General features: G+C 26.7%; 2 protein-coding genes across 2 annotated transcripts in view; both read left to right on the forward strand.

Annotated features, from left to right (window-relative positions):
* Positions 1-16,777, forward strand: part of LOC126903183 (G-protein coupled receptor GRL101-like) — an 87,449-nt gene extending 70,672 nt beyond the window's left edge. Inside the window, exons 9-27 of the mRNA XM_050681230.1 lie at positions 240-374; positions 2,087-2,356; positions 5,189-5,311; positions 6,204-6,332; positions 6,393-6,512; positions 6,584-6,698; positions 6,763-6,837; positions 6,946-7,089; positions 7,174-7,245; positions 7,326-7,397; positions 7,468-7,539; positions 7,603-7,674; positions 7,751-8,148; positions 8,212-8,359; positions 8,427-8,518; positions 8,574-8,800; positions 11,819-12,008; positions 15,164-15,212; positions 15,937-16,777. Coding sequence (XP_050537187.1) covers positions 240-374; positions 2,087-2,356; positions 5,189-5,311; positions 6,204-6,332; positions 6,393-6,512; positions 6,584-6,698; positions 6,763-6,837; positions 6,946-7,089; positions 7,174-7,245; positions 7,326-7,397; positions 7,468-7,539; positions 7,603-7,674; positions 7,751-8,148; positions 8,212-8,359; positions 8,427-8,518; positions 8,574-8,800; positions 11,819-12,008; positions 15,164-15,212; positions 15,937-16,003 — 2,570 coding nt within the window. The 3' untranslated portion in view covers positions 16,004-16,777. The remainder of the gene's footprint in view (positions 1-239; positions 375-2,086; positions 2,357-5,188; positions 5,312-6,203; positions 6,333-6,392; positions 6,513-6,583; positions 6,699-6,762; positions 6,838-6,945; positions 7,090-7,173; positions 7,246-7,325; positions 7,398-7,467; positions 7,540-7,602; positions 7,675-7,750; positions 8,149-8,211; positions 8,360-8,426; positions 8,519-8,573; positions 8,801-11,818; positions 12,009-15,163; positions 15,213-15,936) is intronic.
* A 3,832-nt stretch (positions 16,778-20,609) lies between these two features.
* LOC126902163 (uncharacterized) lies at positions 20,610-24,193 on the forward strand. Its single transcript, XM_050679190.1, has 7 exons — positions 20,610-20,623; positions 22,255-22,351; positions 22,419-22,544; positions 22,861-22,995; positions 23,121-23,391; positions 23,625-23,807; positions 23,895-24,193. Exons 1-7 carry the CDS (start codon positions 20,610-20,612, stop codon positions 24,032-24,034), a joined length of 966 nt encoding a protein of 321 aa, XP_050535147.1. The 3' UTR covers positions 24,035-24,193.
* Positions 24,194-26,967: the final 2,774 nt, after the last annotated feature.

A 26,967-nucleotide genomic window follows, 5' to 3' on the forward strand; every position in this document is an offset into this window, starting at 1 on the left:
CCACTATTAATGGAGCAATAGGATTATGAATGTTTAAAATTAATATAAATATTATTCTGTTTGCGTACAACAGTTGAATTGGGGTTTTTACTAAGTACAATGAAGGGATAATAGTATTTAAAGACTGAATAATGGCTTATAATACAGTGTGGTAAAATAAATTATCAGAGCGGAGTTCATAAATTATTACCTGTACAGTGTATTTTTTGGCATTGTGTAATATTACGTTGTCTTACAAGGTGTCATCGTATGCCGTCGAGGATTCTCACTGAACTGTTGGATGCCCGTGGGATCTCCTTCGCGATGCATAAAGGAGAGGTACATTTGTGACGGCCACAACGACTGTTTTAATGGATTTGACGAATTTGGTTGCAGTAAGCATACATGACCTAATATTAATAACCTATCTGCAAACCCTTTAGATACCAATTCAAAAGCGTTTTAAATTTGCTTAACCCTAAGATTTTTATTTTATGGTCGATAATTTATTGTAATTAATTTATATCTAATACTATGTTGGTATATTTTAAAGGTTAAATTCCAAAATACTTCATGCATAGAAATTTATTGGGAACAATAGATAAAACAAATAATTATAAATCCTCGAGGTTCAATCCTTCAGCTCTGTACAAAAATAAAATAACTTACTAGCACTGGGTACACATTGTAAATCAACTCTTGCTAAGTAAATATTACATATTCTATAAAATAGAAAATTCCTATGCCATTATAAGTATTTTATAGCTTAGACCTATCATATAATAGGATTATGCTATTAAATAAACGCTAAATCATTAAAACACGCTCGAACAATTCTTTTAAAAAGAAAAACATTCAAAAGAGTTTACATAGTTATCCTAAGAATATGCTCTTTGAATTTTCTTCTTTACTTCATTTTTACTTGCTATATACAAAACGCATCCACTTTATGAATTGTGATAAAGCCGTTGCTGTATTCTTTGATCATTTTACGCATGTTCAAAAATCATAAAATTGTACACAATGATTACCTTTTGAAGACATTTGATAACATAATTTTTTATAGATGAACGATAACAAAATTACTTGGGTTTTACGACTGAGGTCAAGAATTCCTAAAATAAACTGCACTTTCAGAATAATCAATATCGTATTGAACTTATTTTTGTGTTGTTTAACTCTTTTGATATTTAAAAAATACGTTCATTTTTAAAATGTATTATTTCGATTGAAACTTAGGTTTATTTAAAGGTGTTAAAGTGTTTTTTTTTTAGTATTAACTATGGTAAAGTCATTTTAAATAATATAGTATTTAATTGCAATTACAGACTTTTTATCATAATCATTAACATATGGGCTGTCACGTATCAAAAGACAGAAGTCAAAAAAATAATTGTTTGGGAGCGTAAGAAACCCGTTATTTTTTAACATTTTTCCATGATATTTTATTTTTATGAATAAGACACTTAATAAAACAAATATAGAAATCAAAATTTGTTTTACTTTGTTAAATGCGCCTTTTGAACGTCCATCAGACTATGAAATTATATTGTTAAATTGATTTCCGTCCTTTAACCCGCCCACCATCTATATAAAAAAACATCATACAGTTTATTTTATTACTTTTATAGGGTTACTTAATAAGTCTAATAAAATGTTGTTTTAAATGTATTGAACACACTTCAACTCGATAGCGTTTAAAGTAGCAATATTACAGTAATCTAATAAAATTGATTGTGTAATTTAATAAAAACGAATAATGACGGATGCCAATTATATTATTAACAACAAAACATAAATATTAACGAATGAATGAAGAATGATTTTAAAATCTTGTTTTATGTCAAATAATAATTTTTTTTTTTCATCATAATAAATTTATAACTACTTTATAGATTTGTTGTAAATGAATGATTCAATAAAGTAGAAGAGACACACATAGTTATCGTTTAAAATTTATATTTCTTGTAACTGACACTTGGTAGAAATTGTAGGTGTAATCTAAGTATCTACAAAAATTATTTTCTTTTAAAAAAATTACAATATTTAATTTAATTCTTTTAACATTTTAACCGTCCACTTGAATAAATATATTTTTATCACTCAGATGACAGTGGCTCAAAAACTATAAAAGAAGATGATTCAGCAGAAAAATTAGACGACCTAATCAGGTGTCGAGATGGCCGTTGGTTAGAAACCGAACACCGTTGTAATTTCCGAGATGAATGTTTGCATGGCGACGATGAAATTCAGTGTACAGGGCAGCCAACGTGCGGTCCTCGAGAATTTCGATGTGATAACGGAGAGTGTGTTGAGTTAAAAAGCCGATGTGATAGTAACACCGATTGTTGGGACAAAAGTGATGAAATAGGATGCGGTTAGTAACATTAGCAAATATTTATAACTAAAATGGTAACTTGGGATTTATATTGAAATCGTAAACACCGAAGTTTCCAGATGCCATTTTTCATATTTATATCGTACAAATCAAATAACTATATATTATTCATCTCAGCAGCTGTAAAAAAAATCCTCCAAAAGTTTTAAGCATAATATATTACATATCTAACTATGAGTATAATGACATAACTAAAGACTGAATGGGTAATCGTATTAAGGTCATGAATAATATTACAATATCAAGGTGATCGATTATTATCATTTATTGTTTCAAAAATCTTTTTATTGAATTTTCAATTTTATTATACAGCAATAAAATAAATTACACAATATAGAATAATACAAAAGGTTAGTCGTGAAGATATGATAAACCAATAAACTTTTATCCAATTATCGTTTTGTTGAAATTTTTTTTTTTTTATTGTCTATTGTCTTTTTATACTACGCTAAAAACATATTTTTATTATTAGTGATAAATAATGAAAATATGCTTTAAACAAAGTCTAAGAAAGTAAATAATTATTAAAAGAAAAAATTCAATGGAATGTACTCGATTAAAAGTTATTGAATTTGTCTATCTTTGTGACTCACTCTGTTTGGATTTATTATTTTTACAAATTAAGTAAAATACACTAGAAATTTAACTACCGCACAAATTAATGCATTTAGAACAAATGAAATTGGTAATGACTTATTACATTAATACACTTGGTACTAACAATTAGTCTTGTCTTATAACTAATAAGACAGGACAAATATTTATAAACAAATAAATTGTCAATTTTAGATAAGTCCTTTTCCAAAAATAATCCGCTAATTGCGTTCTTATTAGTAAAATAGGTCTGATTAATTTTGCGTAAAAATATGTAAAATGAGCAGAACTTATAATATAAATTGTGGAAAAATTAAAGATTCGTTCAATTTATTTTTATATTTTGTTCGTAGTATGCATTAAGTATACTTAACAAGTAATGCCATGTTCAATAAACGAATAGTAATAATAAAAAATTGAGTACATAAATCACCCAATAACTTTATTCATTAAACATTTAAGCCATAAAAATATTTGGAATTCAAATTGGCTACCAGGAAAAATATAACTAAATAATTCAATAACTTTAAATATATTATCTCGATACAGATGTATTAAAACTAGAGATGGGCAATTTAAAATATTTTAAACTATCCAATAACTATACGAAATGTATTTATACTACCAAATAGTTTATTTTTAGCATAAACTATTGATTATTTTTTGAATAACTAGCGAATAGTCTATAGTTACTATTTGATATTTCCCATCACTAATTAAAACATAGTACACTTTTAATTAGCGATTTAAAAATAGATAACAATTAATCACGTGCTTAAGATATTTGTTCATAATAATGTATTACAAATTTAATTTAATTATTCAAATGTATAATAATTATTTTAAATTATTAAGATATTAAAATAAAAAACTATTTTATTTTTGATAATTGGAATATTTTTGAATTTTGTGTTATTTCAATTTGTTTATACATAATTACAAATAGAAATATTTATAATTTTATAAATTTTAATGAAATTCCTGAAATTTAAAATTAAAGTGTTTTAGTTAAACTTTATCGTTATATTATTTTATTACGAACTAGAGTTCAATTCTTGTGTGTGTTTATATCAATTATAATTAATTAATTATATTTAGCTAAATCTTTATTTTAACTTGAAAAATTGACACATACAATTGTGTATATTAGGAACATAAATTTTTTTAACAAAAGTTATCTATGAAAATGATAGTGTTCTTCAATTTTATTTTAATCTTTTTATTTATATTTTTGTAAATAAAATGTTTAGAAGTAATATCAAAAGTATTTTAAGAAAAATTGACTTGACTATTTTAAGACTTTTCCGAATTGTTTCATATAAATATCCAAGTATTCTTTTTTATAGAGTGGTAAAATTTGAAAAATTTAAACGAGAAAAAATTATATTGGTATTATAAGAATATTTTTTTAAATCTAATAATAATTAATCTTACAATCAATTTCAAGGGTATTATTAATATGCACTTTCAAACATCAATAAGATACAAGCATTAAAATACAAAACAAAGTTTAATTACCTAAACAATTTTTTTTAATTACTCTATAAATCTTAAAATAAATGAAAATATTACTTAATATAATTTTAACTGCGTCTATGGTTTATTTTAATTAAATGAACTTATATTTAAACGGAGGCGTATAACGTTAGTTTCAACCTTTGCCTTAGAGGCTTAAAAAGTATTGTTTAAGTTATTTTTAGTTTCGAGTATAAAATACGCTTATTTCATATATACACATCTAAATAGAATTTTAGTGTTATGCAAAATCTAAATCTTAATACATACATTTCGTTGGGTATTTTATTTTATTATTATCTGTTTAGTTTTTCATATTTTATTCAGCACTTAATTGACAAAAACTCTCATTCCACTAGAATATAATATTGTCTTTTTTTTTTTACTTTTATTTAACGAAAAATTAATTTATTTTTTTCTGTGACACTACATAAGAACTAAATTAAGTTGGTTAAATTTAATTTCTATGTAAACATTAAAATCTGTTGTTGTTTTTTTTTACAAAACTTAAAAGCAAATTTACATCATGCCAAAATTATATTACATATAAAGTATAAACGGAGATAATTCAATAAAATTTCATGTAAATGAAAATAAAAATGCCTAGTAATTTTAATATTAAATTACTTGGATGAAAAGTAAAAAATAATGTTAACATTTTATGTAGCCTGTGATTCAATAAAGATTTAATAATATTTTTAGCGGACATTCCTTGTATTAAACTAGATTGGCCACGGTGTTTAGTAGGCGGCCAATGTATTCCTCCAAAGAAATGGTGCGATTTTCGAAAAGACTGTGCTGATGGATCCGACGAAAACAATTGTGGTGAGTACAGTTTATATAAATTGGATAAGTTTGTACACCAAAATCCGAATAATAGTAATTTGAAGAAAATGTTGAAAAACAAACACGCTATGATTTGTCTTTTTAGTAATTTTTTTTTGAATTGCAAAAGTTTTAATCTTAGTATGCAGTAAGTGTAAATGTATCCACCAATTGTTCAAAGAACATTCAGGCTTTTGTTTTGTAATTTTAAACTTTCTATTTAGTATTTATTTTGTATATTTTACGGGACAAGTCCACGATAAACATTAAAATTTAATTGATAGCACATCATAAATAACACAAAAATAGATAAATACATAATATAAAAAATAATACAACTAATTTATGAGGACAAAATATTTAAATTTAGATTTAAGATATTTGTTAAAAACATTATTATTGAAATAAAACAGCTCAATATTATATTTATTACAGTTATACATAATTCGAATTATGGATAAATTATTAACACAGTTAAATTAGTTCTATAAAAAATAAATTAAAATATCTAATATTCACGAACATAAAAAGTAAATTTCTCTAAAAACTCTAGACAATAATAGATACCATTCAAAACATTATATAAAAATGAAAAATCATTTATTAATCTTCTAGTAATTAGAGATTCAATACAGAAGAGACTATGTATTGCACTAACTATACGTTATTACGTTTCAGTAACTTTTAGTCGGATATTAGTGAATACAATTATTAATAAATTTTCTGTTTGAGTATGTACTTATTCGGAATAAGTCATAAATTACGTCCGTAAATAAACTAATAGAAAAATAATAATAAGCCAAATGCCTACCACAGTAGTACATTTCTGCGTTATTAAAATTGTTTTAACATCACATAATACATAGTCACATAATTTCTTGCTTACTTATAGATCACAGACCATGTAAGGAAGATGAATTTCGTTGTGACAACGGACAGTGTATTTCATTACTATACAAATGCTTTGATCCTGGAGACAACCAATTGGGTTGTGTAGATAAATCACACTTAAAACACTGCAGTATGATTATTATATTAACTTATGAAGTATTATTATCAATTAATTTTATTAAAATATCAGGTGACTGGAAGTGTGATCAAGGACAACATAAATGTCACCGTGGACCATGTATCAATGAATCAATGGTATGCAACAAACAAGTTGATTGTGATTTTACATGGGACGATGAGGATAATTGCAGTGATTATCTATTAATATTTATTAAAAAAAAATTTTTTTTTCAATAATTGAAATGTTTATTTTATTTTTAGCTTTCCAATGTTCTAATGTGGCGCCTAAATGTGATTGTCAGGATGTAATGATAAACTGCACGAATCTTGGATTACGTGAGTTTCCGTATGACGCTGAAAAAGAAATAACATTCTAGTTAGTTTAGCATAAAAATTTAACACACAATTAATTTGTACTAAAAATAGTTTTATTTTTTAAGTCATTTAAAAAGCAACTACTTCGGAGAATATCTCAACTCAAAAACTTTCCGGCATTTAGACCGTTTAGTTTACTTGTAAGTCGAGCACATAAAATTTTCTTGTTAAAATATTCGTTATGTTAAATTTATGTTTCTTTCTAATTTAATTGATTAATTCTTTGAAATTTATGTTATCATTTCTAGGGACCTGACCAATAATTCGGTTTCAGAAATTCAACCTTTTATATTTTCCACTCTTTGGCGTTTGACAACATTAAATTTACAAAATAACCAAATATCTATTTTAAGAAACGGCTCGTTTCTCGGACTAGGTAGGCTGACTGGACTGTAAGTATAAAACAAACATTCAATTTACCGTTTCATTGCTACACTATAAAAGCTAAAATGTCGTCTTATAAATTGTGTACGTAGGCATTTACAAGGTAACAGCATTCAGCATCTTCATTCAATGGCGTTTCACGGTCTGTCCTCTTTGATGACATTGTAAGTATATTAATTTATGTAATAAACTGCAAGATAAATAAGATTACACGTTGATAACCATATGACAACAATTTTCACAGAGACTTGAGCCGACAAAATATATCCCAGATTGAATCGGACGCATTTGTCGGTCTTAGATCACTCAAAAGCTTGTGAGTAATTAATTATTTTTGTTTATTAAAAAAATATTTATTGTATATTATAAAGCACAAATATTATCAGGGATTTATCGCAAAATTCTCTTACACACTTGTCGGATGGTTCTTTTCGAGGAATGCCTCAATTGAACATTTTGTGAGTAAAATAAAAATTTTTATTTTATTTGAAACTTTGAATTAATTTTCATATTTTTTGAAGGAACCTTAAAAAAAATCGATTGAGAACAGTTGATCCTAGCGGGTTTCTCACAATGCCTACTCTAGAGACACTGTAAATAAAAAACAATTACATTTTTTAATTTACACATTACCTGGTTACTCATTTATTTTATTGCGAATTTTTCTAGATTTACTGATGAATTTCGTTTTTGCTGCTTAGCACGGCACGTACCTCAGTGTCGTCCTTTGCCTGATGAGTTTAGCTCTTGTGAAGATCTCATGTCCAATATCGTACTCAGAGTGTGTATTTGGATATTGGCCATTGTTGCAATTACTGCAAATCTTATTGTAATTATATTCCGAGCCAAGTACAGGCATACCAACCAAGTTCACTCGTTTCTCATTGTCAACTTGGCACTTGGTGATTTTCTAATGGGATCCTACTTGCTAGTTATAGCTGTCGTCGATTGGTATTATCGAGGATCATACTTTATTCATGACTCTGACTGGAGGCAAAGTACCATGTGTAATGTGGCAGGATTTATAAGCACTTTTTCTAGTGAATTATCTGTTTTCACATTGACTGGTAAGTTGTTTGTCTAAACGTATTTGGAAATTATGGATTTTTATCGAATTTTCTATTTTTTAGTTATTACTCTAGAAAGACTACTAGTTATAATATTCCCATTTAAAGTCCGTCGACTTCAAATGGACTGTACACGGATTTTGATGGCTATATGTTGGTTTTTGGCTATCATTATTTCTGTAATACCTTTGTTTGACATTCATTACTTCAGGTAATGCTTAGTCATAATATTTTAAATAATTATTGCGTTCTTTTAATTTGTCTATATTTTTCTATAGAAACTTCTACGGGCGTTCTGGCGTATGCTTAGCGTTACATATCACACCCGATAAACCTAACGGTTGGGAATACTCAGTATTCATATTTTTATGTAGGTGTTACCGAAAAATATTTTATTTAAAATCTAATAGATTTTCAATATTTAGTTGTCAATCTGGGCTCGCTATTATTGATATCCGGTAGTTATCTCTGGATGTTTTTCGTAGCCAAGACAACTCACAGGGCAACAGAAAATCTCATTAGGCATCGTGTGCTCAGTGAATCTGCAATGGCATGGCGAATGAGTCTACTGGTTGCTACAGACGCTGCTTGTTGGGTGCCTATAATAGGCTTAGGTTTATGGTCCCTCGCGGGATTCACTGTACATCCACAGGTAAAATGTATTTTTAATGATTTTATCATCTCTAAGAGTAAGCAATTTATTAAACTTAAAAACGTTTAAATACTTTTAGATTTATCCATTGATTTTTTCATCTGAATATTTATAAAACACCGAAAATGTTTACAAAATATTTACACAGACTTCAAAACATTATTTGTCTTTTCAATATAACAAAAATCATACAATTAATATTTTATAATACGCTAATATTTAATACTCAATATTCTAATTTATCGAAAAAGATATTAAAGTTTTAATTGTAAAGATTTAAATAGCTTACAAATTTCTACCGTCCACTTTTTGAAGATTATTTTTCAACTTATATAATTGAAAAATGAACATTTAAATCAAATTATTTATTTCATAATAAACAATAATTATACACACTATACCTCAAAAATTTATTTATTTAATAAAAATCGAATTCTAAGTTACGAGAAAATAATGCAAGTTTTTAGTAATACTTCAGCTTATATACTTATGTTATAATTTCCAAATAATCATTTCAAATAAAAATTTTTTATTCTAGTTTGAAACTGTCGTATCTGACTGTACTTGTAAAAGAAATAGGTTAACTTCAACTTATTTATAATGTTTAATATGAATGTACTTATTTGTGTATTTTATTATCAGATGCTATTAAAATTTTCAACTAATACTAAGAGTAATTTTTATGGCATCATTATATCTATATTAAAACCATAACATACCATTCTTTTAATTTAAGAACTAATGTCATCTGATTTCAATACATTTTTTGTGATGTTATTTTTTTATAATACATACTATTTTATTTTTGAATCTTACGTACGTTAAAAAATGTTTTATTATTTTCAATTTATCAAATATTAAAATTTATTTAATTTAACTTATCTGTATTTAAAAAAAATTAATATCTTCTCAAATTTTAGCAAACAAATTTTTATATCGTGAAAAAAGTAATACTAAGAAATGACATTCGCAATATTCTTGAATACATTTAAATGGTAAAATAGAGAGTAGTGACGAAGACTTATCTTATTTTTTCACAATATATATAATTAATTCGCCTTTGGAAGTTTCGTTTCATTAAAATTCTAGTTATTACTTCAATCCCTCTCTTCTTATATTCCATTGTGTCATTTAACTTAAAATTACCGATGGCTTAACTTGCTTTTAACTATCTAATTTTATTAGCACTTGGCATTGGAATTTTTTTTAATAAATTGTAATGATTCTCTACCGTAGCCATTTTTCGAAGTATAATCCAATTCAATGTCATTCTGTCTACGATAACATACAAAAGTATATTATAGCGTAACAATTTAATTAAAATTGTCATCTTGATATAGTATATTTATGAATTGTGAGTTATTTTCTAACAAAATTAATCGTAAATTGCTACTAATTATATTGCACTAAGATCACTGGTAATATTTTGAGATTTTATTTTAAATATTACATAATTATCATAACTCCATAGATAATAATAAACGACTTCTCAAATCTTAAAATAAGGAAATTTCTGTAGTATTATTGAAAAGTCGTTTTTTATTATCTATGGAGTTATATGTTAATTAACAGTGATCTTAGTGAACTAAATAGGACTATTCTAAAAAAAATCTTCAAATTATTATTTTAGAAGAAATCTAGCTAGAAATCAATCACTTGGTATATATGTAACCCTCTGTTTTCACTATTCAGTTCAGTATGTTATAATAGAATCGGTGTACTTCAATTGGTATCAAAAATCGAAGGTCCGATATAAGATTATGAACTAAATGTCAACACAAAATATGTAAAAGCATTAATATAAAATTCTTGGAAATATATTTCTATTATTGATCATATAAAAAATTTATTTGTATTTAATTTAAGATCAAAATAAAAAAATTATACAACTAAAAGAGAATATACAACATTATTATTTGTTCGAATTTTCAAACTTGTTGAATCACAAAGAAAATAAATATATACAGTATTATATATAAATATGTGCACTGTACATTTTTATACATATACAGTATTGTGCAGTATTCAAAAAGTAAGGAAACGGTTAAATTTCTACGAATAGTGGGAACAATAAAAACATTTTTCCTTATGAACCCCTAAAATATAAATATGCATAAAAATTATTTTCAAATTTTATAATAAAATATATAATTAGTAGTATCCACTTTGGATTAAACACATTTTTGCCATAGTTGAAATTTTTTTTTTTTTTGTAGAATTAATAGAACATTATTATAATAAAACACAAACAACAAAAATTTTAACAACTAGTGTGTATAATACATTATGTAATAGAATCTAAAAAAAAATTACCAATTATTTTATCAAGTTAAAATATAAAATACTTGCACAAAATCACATATAATTATAAGATATATGTATTAAACATCTTTGTTAAATATTTATGTTTAAATTATACCAAAATGATATCTCATGAAATATTACAATCGACATCTTAATCGCATTACATACTGTTAAATAGCAATTTCTTTTTATACAAAATAACTAACATTTTTAAAACTATAATATGAAAAGTACTAACTAAAATATTTTATAAACATTTTAAGACCTTGTCCCTAATTTTAATTTTTCATTCTCACAATAGGGCAAATCAATATTCAGTGTTGCGACTTGTCCATGTAGAATGCTATCTTAACTATACAATATAGGTTTATTCTAATTTTTTTATTGTTTCATGTAAAATAATCGTTTTATTAAGGTGTTAAAGAATGGCACGAATTTAAGTATAAAAGCTAAAAAAGTATAATTCTCATAAATTGTTGAAAATATCTATTTTCCTAATTTGATATATGCTTATGAACAGATAAATGGCACTTTTTATTTGAGAAAAAAAATACAGATTTTACAAATAATATGTTTTGAATAAATGAAAATCGTGTAATACGTATATATTATTAACAAACATAATTTTTTCAGTTTTTGCCAATTCTTTTAAACATTTATCATGTCATAGATATTGTCGTTTTGAAATTCAATAAATTAGTGTTATTTTTTTAGGTTTTCGCTTGGGTGGCTGTATTTGTATTGCCACTAAATGCCGCTGTCAACCCAGTTCTATACACATTGTCTGCTGTGCCCATGCTCCGCCGAAAAGTTACTACCAATAGACAAGCAATGTCAAGGAGGTCGTTGACTAACGATGCTAAACGCACTATGTCAACTACAATGGCACCGCCATCCACACATTGTAAGCTTTATGCATTCAAACTTAAAAATTCTATTTTTATCATTTAATTAATAGACCTTATTGAAAACGAATTGGTTAATTTTACTTTCAGAAAATATTTTAAATTCTTATTGAGAAACAATACCATTCAAGTAACAGAAAATTGCGTTTAAAATAATTGAGCTATTTAAAATTATAATTAAAAATTGGCTGACTAATATTACTCATTAATTACGCAACTTGTTAAATGTAAAAAATTCAAAATAAGGGTAATTGGAGAAAAATTAAGTATTTTAATGTTCTTACAAATTTTGCAGTTGAATACCACCGCTTTTTAATTATCAAACTTTTCCATGAAATTTTTATATTGGTTTTTAATGAGAATCCTTGAGTTGTTTTATTCAGGTGCAACTTATTTTTTAATAAAACCATATGCTATCTACTTGGTTATATTGGTATAAATAACGTCAAAACCGATCAGGTGATAACTTTATATTGGAAGTAAAAGGAATTAAGCATAATTTTTCAATCGTAGTTGCCGTTATTACTTATGCGCTGATAATGATAATACGGTTTTGTACAAAATATATTTTCACTTGTTTGTACAGTTAATTATTGTTAATATATTTTTTTTAATTTTAATTAATATATTTAAATATATTGTCACCGATTATACAAAAAAAAAAAAAACGGACAGCGGTTAATTAATTGAATGAATACTTAACGCGTTTAGATTTTTTTAGTTACAAATATTTCTTGATTTAAAAGTTATTAATTACTTTTTAGAGCCATCTCTTATAACTTATACGGGTGTCAACATTATTTTTCAAATGACAAAATAAATGTTTAACTAGCTTATTTCATAGTTAATAACTAATAGCTAATAAAATAGATAAATTATCTGAATGAAAATAATGGCGGGGTGATAATAATATTTGGACCAGTAACGTCGAAAGTTATTTTCATTTTTATATCTTGGGGGGGGGGGTGGCAGAGTATGAGTCGGAAATGTCTTACGATAAAAAAAACAACATTACCCGCGTTTCATCTCTAGCCACCACTATACAATTTTAGATCAAAATTTTGAATACCTATAAAATCAACAAATATGTGTAACTCAAAATATACAAACATTTTTTTTTTAATGTTGTATTTATTTTGCGAGCAATCAAGGGATTTAAATAATTTAAAAATTCATTAACAATATTTATTTGATCATGGACATCATTTATTACTGCAACTGTAAACAAAACTATAATGATATTATCATAAAATTTAATACCATATAAGACCTATAAATGTTAATTCATATCAAGTGGTTTTAAAACAACTACTATCTGTAATCAAACCGTGATCCATGGCAATAACTGTTATAAACTAAAGTAATAAATAACATTTCCACAAAATTGGCCTGAGAAACCAATTAAATTGATTAAAAATTCCAACGTTTTCATTACGACACATAAGTTATCCAGCCGATTTCATCATCCTTTGTCGTTTTCGGTGACTAAATGGTTGACATAAAGCTCAATTCACCCCTATTATAATACTGTATTGTGTTATCAATTAATTATTCATCATTATAATATTTAAATGATAATTTGCGAATATTTGAATTTGTTATTTAAAATCTGCTCGACAATCTTATTATGTATTCATATTTTTTAACTGAATCAATTATGAAATTGTATGAAAGTTTACATAAATTGATTAGCTAAGCAAAAATCAACAATGAAGTATTTTTTCTTTACAATAATAATGATTTATTATTTATTAGCTGATGTACATTATTATAGGTAACTTTGGAAAAAGGTAATAATTCTATTGAGTTTGTCATCGATAATCTAATTTAAACTTAGTCTGTGCTTGTAATGTCTACCAAAAAGTTTAAATCAACTATAGACCAAAAGATAAATACATGAATTGGTCACTTTTATATATAATGTTGTACATAACTACAAGAGGTCACAGAACGCAAAGGGTTTACTGTAATTTTGAATAATATAACTTCATCGCACACGTTTTGTTTTGTCCTGTTTGACTTTACTATAATAATATTCAATTGTAATTTATTGTTGTTTCAAAAATACAGTTTTTGTTTTCTACTTTATTGAAAATACACTAAAAGTTTATTTGTCTTTTATCCTGTAACATTTTATTATTTCGGTAAATAAATGCGTTTTTTGCGTACAAGAAATAAATAATAAAAAATTTCCCTCGGTTCGCACAATCAGAAACTTGTAAACACATTGTATCTACGCTATAAGAATTAGTAGTATAATAAAGTCGTAGAAGTTATATGTCAGGAAACAATAATTTAAATGATATTTATATTACTTAAAAAAACGAGTTGCTTTGTATTAATTTAATAATAACAAGCAGAAATTGTTTAAGTATATTTTTACAATCATTATGTCTAGATAGAGAATCAATTGAATCATTAAACATTTTTTTTATTGTAATTATCTGTTAAGATAAAATTCAATTTGCTAACCAAAAACTAAAACTATTTTTATTTAGCTTTTATTTCAACATATAAAAGGAACAGTTCTTACAGGCTTTCGTTACACAAAAAATAAACATAATTTAAATAATTCATAGAACATGAGTGAAGGGATATGAATGTATTTTTAACAATAGTAAGAAACAAAAATATTTAAAAAAAGCAAATAAATCAAAATGTTAACAAACTAAAGTCTTTCGGTTGTATTGGAATGACATGATGCCCAGAAGAAACTCTATTTAGAATATTTTTTTTTGTTAAAAAAAAAAGGCGTGAAAATATTATAATTATTATGGTTCTTTTTTTGTGTGTTTATACAGTCGCAAATTTTTACTATTTCATATTAAAACAAAAATAATGTTTAATAAAACACATAAGTATAATTAATGATTATTTAAAAACAAAAAAGCTACCGGTAAATTAACACAAAAATGCCATTTCAGTATTTTGTATTTCCAAACATAGTTAAATAGTAATTAATAAAACTGAAGTTGAAAGAAACTCTTAAAATTAAAAGTAGTTTAACGTTCTATTATTTGATTTTACGAAGATCGCAAAGAAAAAAAATACTAGACAATCGCCACTAAAATTTATTAAATAGTAAAAACTATTAAAATAGCGTATTTAGATGGTTCAATTTTCCAAACTAATGCAAATTAATATTGTTTTTCAGATGCTGGCGAAGTGATGACATTTTCAATGATCAGCAAGATTCCTTCCAGGTACACTGTGCTTTTCCTTATTAAGATGATTTTCACGTGATTTGTAAGGTTCAAACGATTGTGTCCAAATGTACACATTTTGCACTTAAAGTTTAAACTAAACCATATCAAATGTAACAAGCAAGAAAATAATAGGCAACCGTAGACAGAAAAGACCTTTTATTAAATTTAAATTTCATTTTGTTATCAATTTGTTCACTTAGTATTGAAACGAGTTCACAAATACTTAAAAAGAAAATGTTTAAGTATACTAATAATATATTTACCATAAACAAAGTCTCTCGCCAACGGAATAATCAAATTATACATCCCAAACTTAAAATTCAAATCATCATTTTCTCTAATTAAAAATGCTCATGTAAAAACTCATGTGAAAATAAAATTAAAAAATTATACATCAGTAATACGATTATTCCTAAGGATGGGTCGAATATAAGTTTTTGCACTAACCAAATTAGCTTTTTTTCTTCTAATACAATAACACATTTTTCCAGTGTTCGAAAAAAAATGATTATTTTTGTAAATTATATGTTAATTGTAATGTAAATACATAATTTTCACTAACACATGACTATTTGATTTAATAACAAATATTAAAAAATATATTATCTCTGAAAAATTATTTTTAATTATCTTTTAACCTTATTACCAACTTTGTTTTGGTATAAATGTTTATTTTAGTTGTATGAAGATAACGCACTTCTTTAATTATTTATTTTTACAGGGGCCCTGAAATTGTTGAGACTGAAATGACTGAAAATGGGAAAGTTACGGTGGGGAAAATGATATGAACAGCAATGGCGGACAAACCACGACGAGACCCCTATAACCTATTCGTACCGTCAAATATTATATATAAAATTTGCTCAGTGTTTACCGCCCTTAAAAGTGTGATATAATTATAATTGTAAATAACAAATAACAATGAATAAATAACTATTACCTCAATAACATTTTATTATTTAAAATGATCCGAACGAGATGTAACTTACTCAAGATATCTTGATTGTATTCTTTTCACTCACAAAGTCATAAAAAACCCTTTATTTTTTCATACTATATTTTCCAGGTTATATAAATTATTAAATTTATAACACGAAAATACACTGGTATCTTCATAAACGCTTAAAATAATAGGCTATGCAACTCTTTTTATGACTACTAATATTTATAAGCTTTGTTGAGAACACGTGCTTTTAAGTATTGTCTAAGTTATTTATGATGAAAACACATTTTTGTCACTTGATAAAATGAGATTGCTAGTCAATGTGAAGTTAAACTTTACTACTCCAAATACAATTGTGTATAATTTGTACACCATAAATTAAATTCTCGTTAATTTTTAAATTAACTATATAATGTAAAACTTCCATAAAGCTGTAAAAAAGTCACGTATTTTTAAATATTAATGACTATTTAAGCCAAGTATAATGAACAAGTTGTTCTTCACACAATGTTATTTAATCATATTGCCAGACTGACCCGTCAGTAGTTGTAATTTATAATGATTTTATATTTTATACAGAGTGATCAAAATCTGGTAAGATATTTTTTTTCTTAGAAACTATTGAGCATTTTAAATTTATATGAAGAAAAGTTCTAAATTTGATATAAAACTTTATTACAAAGAAAAAATGTTATTTTTATACAAAACACTTGCATATTATTAATAAATAATGAATTTTATTAACCAAAATAATATTTATAAGGCATAATTTAGAGCAGTAGACATTATGTAAAAAATACCACGAATAATCTAATGGAAAATAATATTATTACTATCAAAATCTACTCTATTTTTATTTTGTCATAAAAAGAGTTACAAAATAATTAATGAAATAATAAATGATATTTTTAACGGAGCAAAGCCTAAAATTTTTGAAAATTACTAAAATAATTTGTCTGTATCATTCATTGATACAGAAAATAATCAGTATAAAATAAACCGAAAATAATAGTTACTTGTATATTTATTATACTCATTTAGAGGATATTGAACATAAGTAGAAATTTATAAAAAATAATTCGAATCAATTCTTTCGAAAATCTAAAATAGCATATCATTTCAGTTGTTGTTATTTATGATTTAAGTAATAGATGTATTCAATTTTATAAGATCTACATTATAAATCATTGTGACCTGAGATTTTGTTTCCATTATTTGTCTAATCTTTATATATTCTACGTACTACTAATTAAAAAAATAAAACTAGTTCTATGCCTCTTTTTATTCTTTTAACAGATATACACTTTAGTTGTTTAAATGGCAACATATATATTTATGTGGCTTACATTATACAAAAGCATTGAGTTATAAAAATGACGCTTTGATAACAACATTTGGACCATTTTTTTTGGAGTAATTAATATTTCAAATTTTAAACTGGTGTACTATTATTTTTATTAATAAGCATTCTACATTTTAATGTAGAATTCTACAATTTTACCCACTTATATATATAAAAATAAGGATATTTTCTTAAACAATTGTTCAAAAGTCGTATTAAGTAATTTTCATTTTCAGAGCGTTTTTCAATGTTAAATAGTATTATTATTGTTATCACTTCAATGAGAAAAGAAATCCTGAAAATGTAAATTAATATAATAGAGGATATGTATGAAGGCACTTTTACCAGGGTAATAAGTGTGGGAGGAGTAACAGAAGGTTTTAGGGTAAGAGTATAAGTGCACAAAGGTTCTGCTTTAAACCCTTACTTATTTTCTATAGTGATGGATAAAATTACTAGAGAAATCAAGAGGAAGTGCCGTAATGCATGTTGTTCACTGATGATAAAGTGTTAATAGGAGAAAATAGGGAGGAAATTAATCAAAGGCTAAAGGTGTGGAGATTAGCTCTTGAAGAAAAGGGTTTAAGAATAAGTAGGAGTAAAAGAGAGTTTATTGAGTATAGTTTGACAGAGGAGAACACGAGGTAAATGAAATTATGAGAGAAGTGACAATAAACGAAGACGTAATAGGAGAGTTTTAAGTATTTAGGATCAGTTATGCAAAAAGACGGTAGTATTGACGAGGATGTAAGACACAGGAAGTGTTTTACACTTCACAGTGCGGGTGGTTTAATAAGGATAGAAGCGTCTTGTACATCATGCAATAAAAGAATTCTAATGAGGCTGAAAGGTAAGTTCTATAAGACTGTAGTGAGACCAGATATGGATGTATGGTTCAGAGTGTTGGCACGGACGACAATAAAGTAAAGCATATAACGAGTGTAGCAGAGATGAGTGAAGTGACTAGAAAAGATAGGATAAGGAACGAACATATAAGAGGGAGAATGGGTGTAGCGTCAATCGTGGATAAGATGAGAGAAAATATATTACTAAGATATATACTACATAAATACTTAGATGGTTTGGTCATGTTATGAGGAGAGAAGAATCAGAAGCTGTAAGAACAGTTATAGAAATGAATGTTGAAGGAAGAAGAGGTAGAAGTAGACCATGTTATTTTAAGGATATATGAGATTACAATTATAAAATTTTATTTCATTTTTACAAAAACCTGTGTTTATAGTATCATAAGTAGATTAAAATGAGCATTTAATACATTTGAAGTTTTAAATAATCCATAAAAGCTGTAACGCATTTATAACTATTAGAAAATATAAAAATTCATTAACATGTGAATTAGTGAAGTCGAAATATGATACGTATATATGTATATGGTATTGCCACAATTTTATGAGTGAGGGACTAGTTAAAAAAACTGCATTAACCATATTTTAATAAGTTTCAAAATATCACACTGAAACATTCTTTGAACTTTATTTATTAAACGGAAACCCCCTCCAGAAAAATGTTTGGTCCACAGCGATTCTATTGAAACGTTTACCGTATTAGGTTTTACCTTCGCGTAACTTGGACGAATAACTAAAAAAGAAAATATATAAAAATATATAAAAATTTTAATTTATATTAATTAAAATATTGTTTGGCTCAAAAAAAATGTAATTCAACCGTCGTTAACGGATACTCCAACTAGAAATTACAGTTGATTTGTAAGAGATTAATCATTAAAGTGACATTCTGCTTAAATAATACTCTCAACACAGAAAATATATTTANCTTCGCGTAACTTGGACGAATAACTAAAAAAGAAAATATATAAAAATATATCACAATTTAAATTTATATTAATTAAAATATTGTTTGGTTCAAAAAAAATGTAATTCGACCGTCGTTAATGGATACTCCAACTAGAAATTACAGTTGATTTGTAAGAGATTAATCATTAAAGTGACATTCTGTTTAAATAATACTCTCAACGCAGAAAATATATTTATAAGAGAATTATAGTGAAAATATTTTCTTTTACGAAATATTGTGCTAGTGTTTCATTCTGATTTACTGAAAATATGATGAAAATAATTCATTCCGTTCGTTCATCAGGTAAGTAACTTTACATAATTAGCTATTATATTGTTATATGACCTAAAATAACAGATTACTATNTATATTGTTATATGACCTAAAACAACAGATTAGTACATTAAAATTTCTTTTCGTTCGACAAAACTAATAAAAGAAAATTAATCATTATGATGATATTTACTAATTAATAATATTATTTTACAGCTACACTGAAATGTTTATGGATCAATAGTAAGCCGACCATTATTAAGCTTCTTCACCGTGAGTATAATAACATTCGATAAATTAATAATAATTCAATAATAGTTTTAAATATTGTTTAATCATATATTTATATAAAACAATAATTTTATTTTTTCAGTTCTAGAATGCATTCTTTATGCTATCCAAGTTGTTACATGGTAAATAGAACAAATTACTTCAAAATTCATAACAAATTTAGATCTTTTTTTGTAGAGTAATAAATTAATAAATTATAAATAGGTTTGCATTAGACAACACAAATAGGCTGATTAAACATCTAGACCGCCACGTTCATTTTGATAACAATATTACCTGCATTGAATATGAAGTGGACACAGATATTGAAACAATAGAAGAGTCCAATGAACATCAAAATGCAAGAGATCAAGTATAAATTTACATGAGCATTTTTTGCATACAACTTATTTAGTATTGTCTGTTTTTGTTGTGACACGGTCACGGTGTTGTCACCTGTGTTACACTCAGTGGTGTCACGTGTTAACTTGACCGTTCCGCATACGTGTTATCGTCGTGGTGTTGAGTCCAAAAAACTGCTTCCGTCGAATACCCACCGCAATAATACGTTTATCGGTCAATTTCGTGACACACGATTTTTATGTACCGCAACGTACCACCAATTTTTTTTTTTTTTGAAAAATAAACGGCTCTACAACACCTCTAATACAACTTAGTATCGCCTAATTTTTATATGACCGCGCGTTCATTAACTTCCATCAACTGACTCCCCGGCTTCCATCTCGACCGAATGACACCAATAAGGTAAGAAAACACAGCTGACATTTCACATTATTTCCAATATTTTTGAATTTTTTTTTTCTATAAGAGACAGCGAATTTTTTTTCGCCTTGCTCACACTACTATGAACTTTTAGTTCTCTGGTGACAGCAGTGAATTTCCCACCCGGTCATATAGACACTATCCATTGCGCGAAATAGTAGATTCTACTATTGATCCTTCTCTTGTTAACCGTCACCGTATGTCAGAAGCAAGAGAGGGGCGAAAGTTTTCACGACACTCGGGTTACTGGCAATACCCATTACAACAAAACGAATACACCGCGTTCAGAACAAAAAACATTTTAGTTTCGTGTGCGTACGTTTAATGAACGATATACTTAGGGTATCAAGTAATGACTTTGTTCAGGCTTATCTAGACGATATTTAAATGTTTTCGAAACACACTTAGACTAACTTAGTAAAGTTCTAGAACGTTTAACGCGTCACGGCCTAACATGTCACGCTAAAATGTGTAAAACCGGGTTCTCTGAAGGTTATTTTTTAGGGCACCGGGTACATTGACTAGGAATAGACAAAGAACCGGACGAATTACAGTCCATACGCGATATTCTAGTCTCAAATAATGTAAGGGATTTACTAAAATTCTTAGGACCGAAACGTACCCCATAGGGGCGCCTAAAACGTAAACGATTGTAGACGTAAAATCGGTGGGGGCAGAAATTACCCCAAAATACTACTCACGTGCTGACCCAACACCAAAACCAATAGCTAAAAAAAGGACTTGGCGCTCTATTAACGGAGTCGAGTCACACATCTTGGGACACAAATTTACCACCCTTGTTGTTCGCCGCACTGCGCAATGGGCGTAACGAGACGACCGGATACACGCCGTCCGTACTCGTCCTATGCGGGGACGGTAAGAAACCGGGTGACTGGCCACTTCAGCGGGTAGCACCCGCCGCTATTAACGACGGCCGTATAGAGCGCGAACAACAAATCACCCAAAACAAACACAACACTATTGTTTACTTCAAAGCGCACCAAACGCGAACAATAAGTTTTGCGCCCGAGTTGTGTGGCCCAGTTAGACTAGCCGAACGCCTTGGTAAAGGGGTATTTTTAACGGACCAGTCCCCACCAAGGAAAATTCACGTCTCATGTATGAAAATGAAATAATAGAAAATGTTTTCTTTTTTTTCGTTTCTTTTAATTTTCCTCCTTCTCATGCGTGTNTCTTTTAATTTTCTTCCTTCTCATGCGTGAAGATTTATGTATGTGATGTAATTAATTATGTCCTCTGCTCACGTAACAGTATCCATATAGACCTGTCGGATAGATATATGACTAATAAAATTTTCTTTTCTTTTTTGTTACTTTTCAGCATGAACAACGACACCACAACAAACACACCGGGCCCCCTATCCGTCGAGGTAGTCCGCCGGTTAGTTAGCGGGCACGGTGGGCCTCCCGGCGGATCCGCTCCCACACGTGTTACGTTCGTCGGAGGATGCCGCCCGCGCTCCCTTCTCAAGGTATTACGCAACCCCGTGGCCCACCAAAAACGGGATATTCGGGTAGGTCGCGAGGAAGTAAGGCGGAAAATGCAGAATACGCTAAACGCTTTTCTCCGTACCTTCCCCTCTAACTCGTAAGCGCTAACTGTCGCCACCAAGATCTGCAGGGTAATGTGGCGGCACAGCATTTACCCCACCAGCCTACTCCAGGAAGGGCCACAACAAGCAATACGGGAGTATATGCTAATACTCGTCCATTAACCTCTATCAGTTGAAAAAAATAAAATTGTGTTTTATACTCAGGATGAAGAACAAAATGCCATAGTTCCGATAAATCAAGTTTTTGACGATGTTGACATTAATAATCCCAATGATTTACCTTTGATTGAATCGAATGATCAAAGTACTCTTTTTGTGCCCAATAAAAATGTGAGTATCGATTTATGTTTACAATTTAATTATTAGTGTCAATTTTTTATATTAAAGTATAACTATGTTGTATACTAAGGGTGAAAAACAAAATGTCATAGCTTCGGAAAATGAAGTTTTTGGCGATGCTGACATTAATGATGCCAGTAATTTACCTATGACTGTATTGAATAATGAAAATACTCATTTTTTGGCCACTGAAAATGTGAGTGCCAATTTCTCCGAAATATTTTATTGTTAATACATATAAAATATACATTTTTAATTATATAAATATAATCTATTTCAAATAGCTATTATATATTTTTGTGTTCAGGACAATGGTTTATATAAAAATGAGTCACAAAATGTCATAGTTTCAGTACATGACGATGCTGACACTTCTGATGCCATTGATTTACCTTTGACTTTGACGAATAGTGAAAATTCTCCTCTTGTGTCCACTGAAAATGTGAGTGTCAATTTATGTTTACAATTTCTCCGAAATATTTTATTGTTAATTCATATAAAATATACATTTTTAATTATATAAATATAATCTATTTCAAATAGCTATTATATATTTTTGTGTGTCAGGACAATGGCACAATAAAGCAATGTCAGTTAACTCAGGTAAAAAAAGATGAAAGACGGTTCATGATGAAAGATATGCCAAAGTTTCACTTGAATGTAAACTATGTATATCGTCTAAGAGTGTTGCACACTGCTAAAAACTATATCTTTTTGGCGAAAGTAAACGAAGAAAATTCTATTAGGGCACTTGAAAAACGCATTAATGTTTTTTACAGTTACTCTAAGGAAAAAACTTACACCCCCCAATTGGAGGAGCTGTGCGTTATTAAATATAGTAATAACCTTTAGTTATTAACTTAATTAACTTGTAAAAGTAATTAATAGTTAAGTATTTTAGTCGAGATTTGTAATTTTAAAGTTTAACATCAGATTCATTTAATAACTAAGTAATTAATTGGTTATATCTTTAAAATACTCAATAAATGAATAACGACTCCGAGTGAAAATATGTGAATCTAAATAAAATTTATCAACAAACTTTGCTTATTACTTTTATCTTAATTTTAGACGACGGTAATTGGTACAGAGGCATCTGTAAGGCCATCAATGAAGATGTAGATGGAAAAATGACATTTTTTATATCACTGCTAGATTGGGGTGATTTCATTTCTGTAAATGTTAATAACATACGAAAAATACAGCCATTTTTTATTCAACACGCACCATTAGTAGTAAAATGCGTTCTTAGAGGTAACTATTTATCATGACAACATGAGGTTGTTTATTTAACATTTAAAGTGATAATTCAATGAAATGTAATTAACCTTTTATTTTTAGATTTGAAACTTTCACGTTTTTCAAAGAAAATTTTAAGGAAACTGTCTAATAAAGTCTTTAATTGCAATATATTCTCAAGATTTGGTCCGACTTATTATGAAATTAAATCGGAGCAGATATCTAGCTTATTAAAAAATTAAAAATTAATTTTAGTGTCAACCAGTTGGCAATTTAACATGAACATATTTATCTTGCTAATTTATAATTTACAAGTAGCTCGTTTTTAAAGAAAATTTCTTAATCCATTATTACATGTTTAGTAATGTACAATTCATTCCAAAACTTATACAACAATTAATAAAAACTATTTATGAAATTTAATCATATATCTGTTAAATAAAGTTGAAAATATATTGATATAATTATGTTTATATAAACATATTGTTCTTCATTTAACAATTATGTTAAGAAATATCAATTATCAGTTTGCATTAATAGAACCTTTACATTTTATGAACGAAAATTACCATGAATTTTCATTGATGTGATTTATTTTACAATGTGAGTTACAAGATTAGTACAAAAGATCAACTGATATTTTGTATATTATAACTATATTAAGATTTAATGACGAATATCTTTATTAATTTTACCTTCTAACTAATTAAAATATTATTAATAGTGGTATAGTTAGTTAATACTACCTTTTTATTAAATTAATTACCTCAGATAAAAAAAGGTAAATTAATTATATAATATACACTAATTGCAATTATATTACTAAGAAAAAAATATTTTTATTCATAGCCTGTATTGAAACTTATTAGAATAGATAATTATTTAAATTCTATTGATTGATTGAGCTTCAGTGAACTTAGTTGAGAATATGATAGGTAGTAGTAAAATAATCTTACCCTTATCTTATACAATATAAAATAACAATTCATACAGTTTTTATTATTATAATAATAGATTTAATTTATTTATAAGCATTTCTTTAAGAAGAAATGATATTCTAAGAGAGAATAATTTGTGATTTTTTTATATTTATGTTTGAAATAATCGATAAAAAGAAAAAAGAATGTTAAAGAAACATTTAAATAATTAATTAATTCTTGATTGCTATGTAAATATATCGATAGTTAATAGTGAATAATAATAGTGTAATATTATGGGTGTACTTAAAAATCTATCATAATTATTTAATTATATTATGAGTTTAAATTATCATTTGTAAATTCACAAATAATAATTGTGTTCACATTTACTATAAATGTTGTATAATGACGATTAATTGTTATGGTGTAACATTAGTGTATATGACTGTTTCGCGAGTAAATCATCAGATTATTTTTTTATGACAATTACTTAATGTGGATTGCGTGTGCTAAGTAAATTTTATACTGATGTAAACTAAGTAAACAGTATTTTCTTCCTTTTCAAGAAAAACATATTTTTAAAGGAAATTAAACATGCATTTATTGAGCATAGATCATTTTTTTTTTTTTAAGACTTTATAAAGAGAAAGAAAAAGCGATAAAAAATATAAAAAAAATCACTAATATGAAGATAGTAAAAAATATATTAAGAATTTTATTAACTAGTAGTGAAGATTTTTTTTTTTTAATGATAGTATTTAATTCAAAAAAGAACTTTAAAAAAATTGCTTTAAGATATTTATTTGAGAAAACTTGGTTGAAAATAGTAGAAAATATCTAATCTTAGCATAAATTGGATTAAGAGTAATTGATGAGAAATTCAAATGAATTTCTGTTTATACACTCAAAACAATTATATTTAAAAAGAATCATTATTGATTATACCACGTAAAGTAATTATTAATTATAAAATAGATGTTTAGATTAATATTTCCTTTATTATTATTTATATATATTTTTTTTGCGTGTAAAAGCTAATATAATAATATTAGCAATTGATCTATTAATCTATAGCAATTGAGTATAGTTGCATAATTATAAATACATAATTTTTGTAAATTAGTAAAGATAATTGCTCTATGATAATGTTGACAGAGAGGATATAGCTTATTTTGAGAAAAAAAACTTTTAACAATTTAACATAAGGCCATAATATTACTTAAATTGTTAGGTTAGATATTTTGAGTATTACATTGTATATAGGAGTAAAAGTTAATATGAATAATAAGACAAATTTGATATTTAAAATCAATATATTATATTATGAAGATGTTATATCGGTATATTTACTAATATGATTTTAATTTTCCCATAATTATATTATGATAAAAATATTCCAGTCCTCTTCAGGTATTGAAAGATACCAAGATGTAATGTATTCAAATTCTTCAGGAAAAAAAGTATCTTTGCAAAAATTTATGCATTCTATAAAATTTGTGCAGGAATTAAATGATATAAATTCATTAGACGTAGTCTTATTATAACTCCACGCTTCATTGTTTAAAGAATTTAAGCTGTTTTGATATGCAAATTCCCATAGTTCATTAGAAACAGTTCTCTTACTTTATTTCATCAAATTATATACAATTAAAGAGTATTAATCTGTAAAATCTACATTGACCTTTTATAAGTATTAAAAAAATTAAGTCATTTCAATATTTTCTTTAGAATGGGAAATTTGTAATGTTTGAAAGATTGTTTTGCTATACATTCCCTATTAAGTTTTCTCTCCTATTCTAACTTTCCATCATCAGATGGCATGTTAGGTCTAAATATATCATTATACCATTCCTCGTGTTAAATTCCACATTGGATGCTAAATTTTTAGCTATCTCATCAGCTTAAAACAATATAGGTTTTGACTTAAAGTAATGGACTATATCATAAGTCTAGCGAAGATTATATTTTGTTATGTAATAGTCTTGTGCTATGATCTTTCTGTGGCTCTTTTTGAATGAGTAGGTAGGGTATAATCGCATATTTTGTATTGCACATTCCCTCTATATTCTGCTGTAAGAAGTGTTTTTTTATTGTGAATGTTTTGTGACATGCAGTAACCATACTAAATAAAATTTAAAAAAAAATGATAAGATGATTTTCCTTAAAATCTGTATATTTATAAAATGGCTTTATAATATATCTTTTAGCTTCGATGCGAAGCTGAGAAGGTATTGGTTTTACTAAGATGTGTTTAT

The sequence above is a fragment of the Daktulosphaira vitifoliae genome, unplaced genomic scaffold (genome assembly GCF_025091365.1).
Source record: "Daktulosphaira vitifoliae isolate Bord-2020 unplaced genomic scaffold, ASM2509136v1 Scaffold_3, whole genome shotgun sequence".
Classification (NCBI taxonomy): Eukaryota; Metazoa; Arthropoda; class Insecta; order Hemiptera; family Phylloxeridae; genus Daktulosphaira; species Daktulosphaira vitifoliae.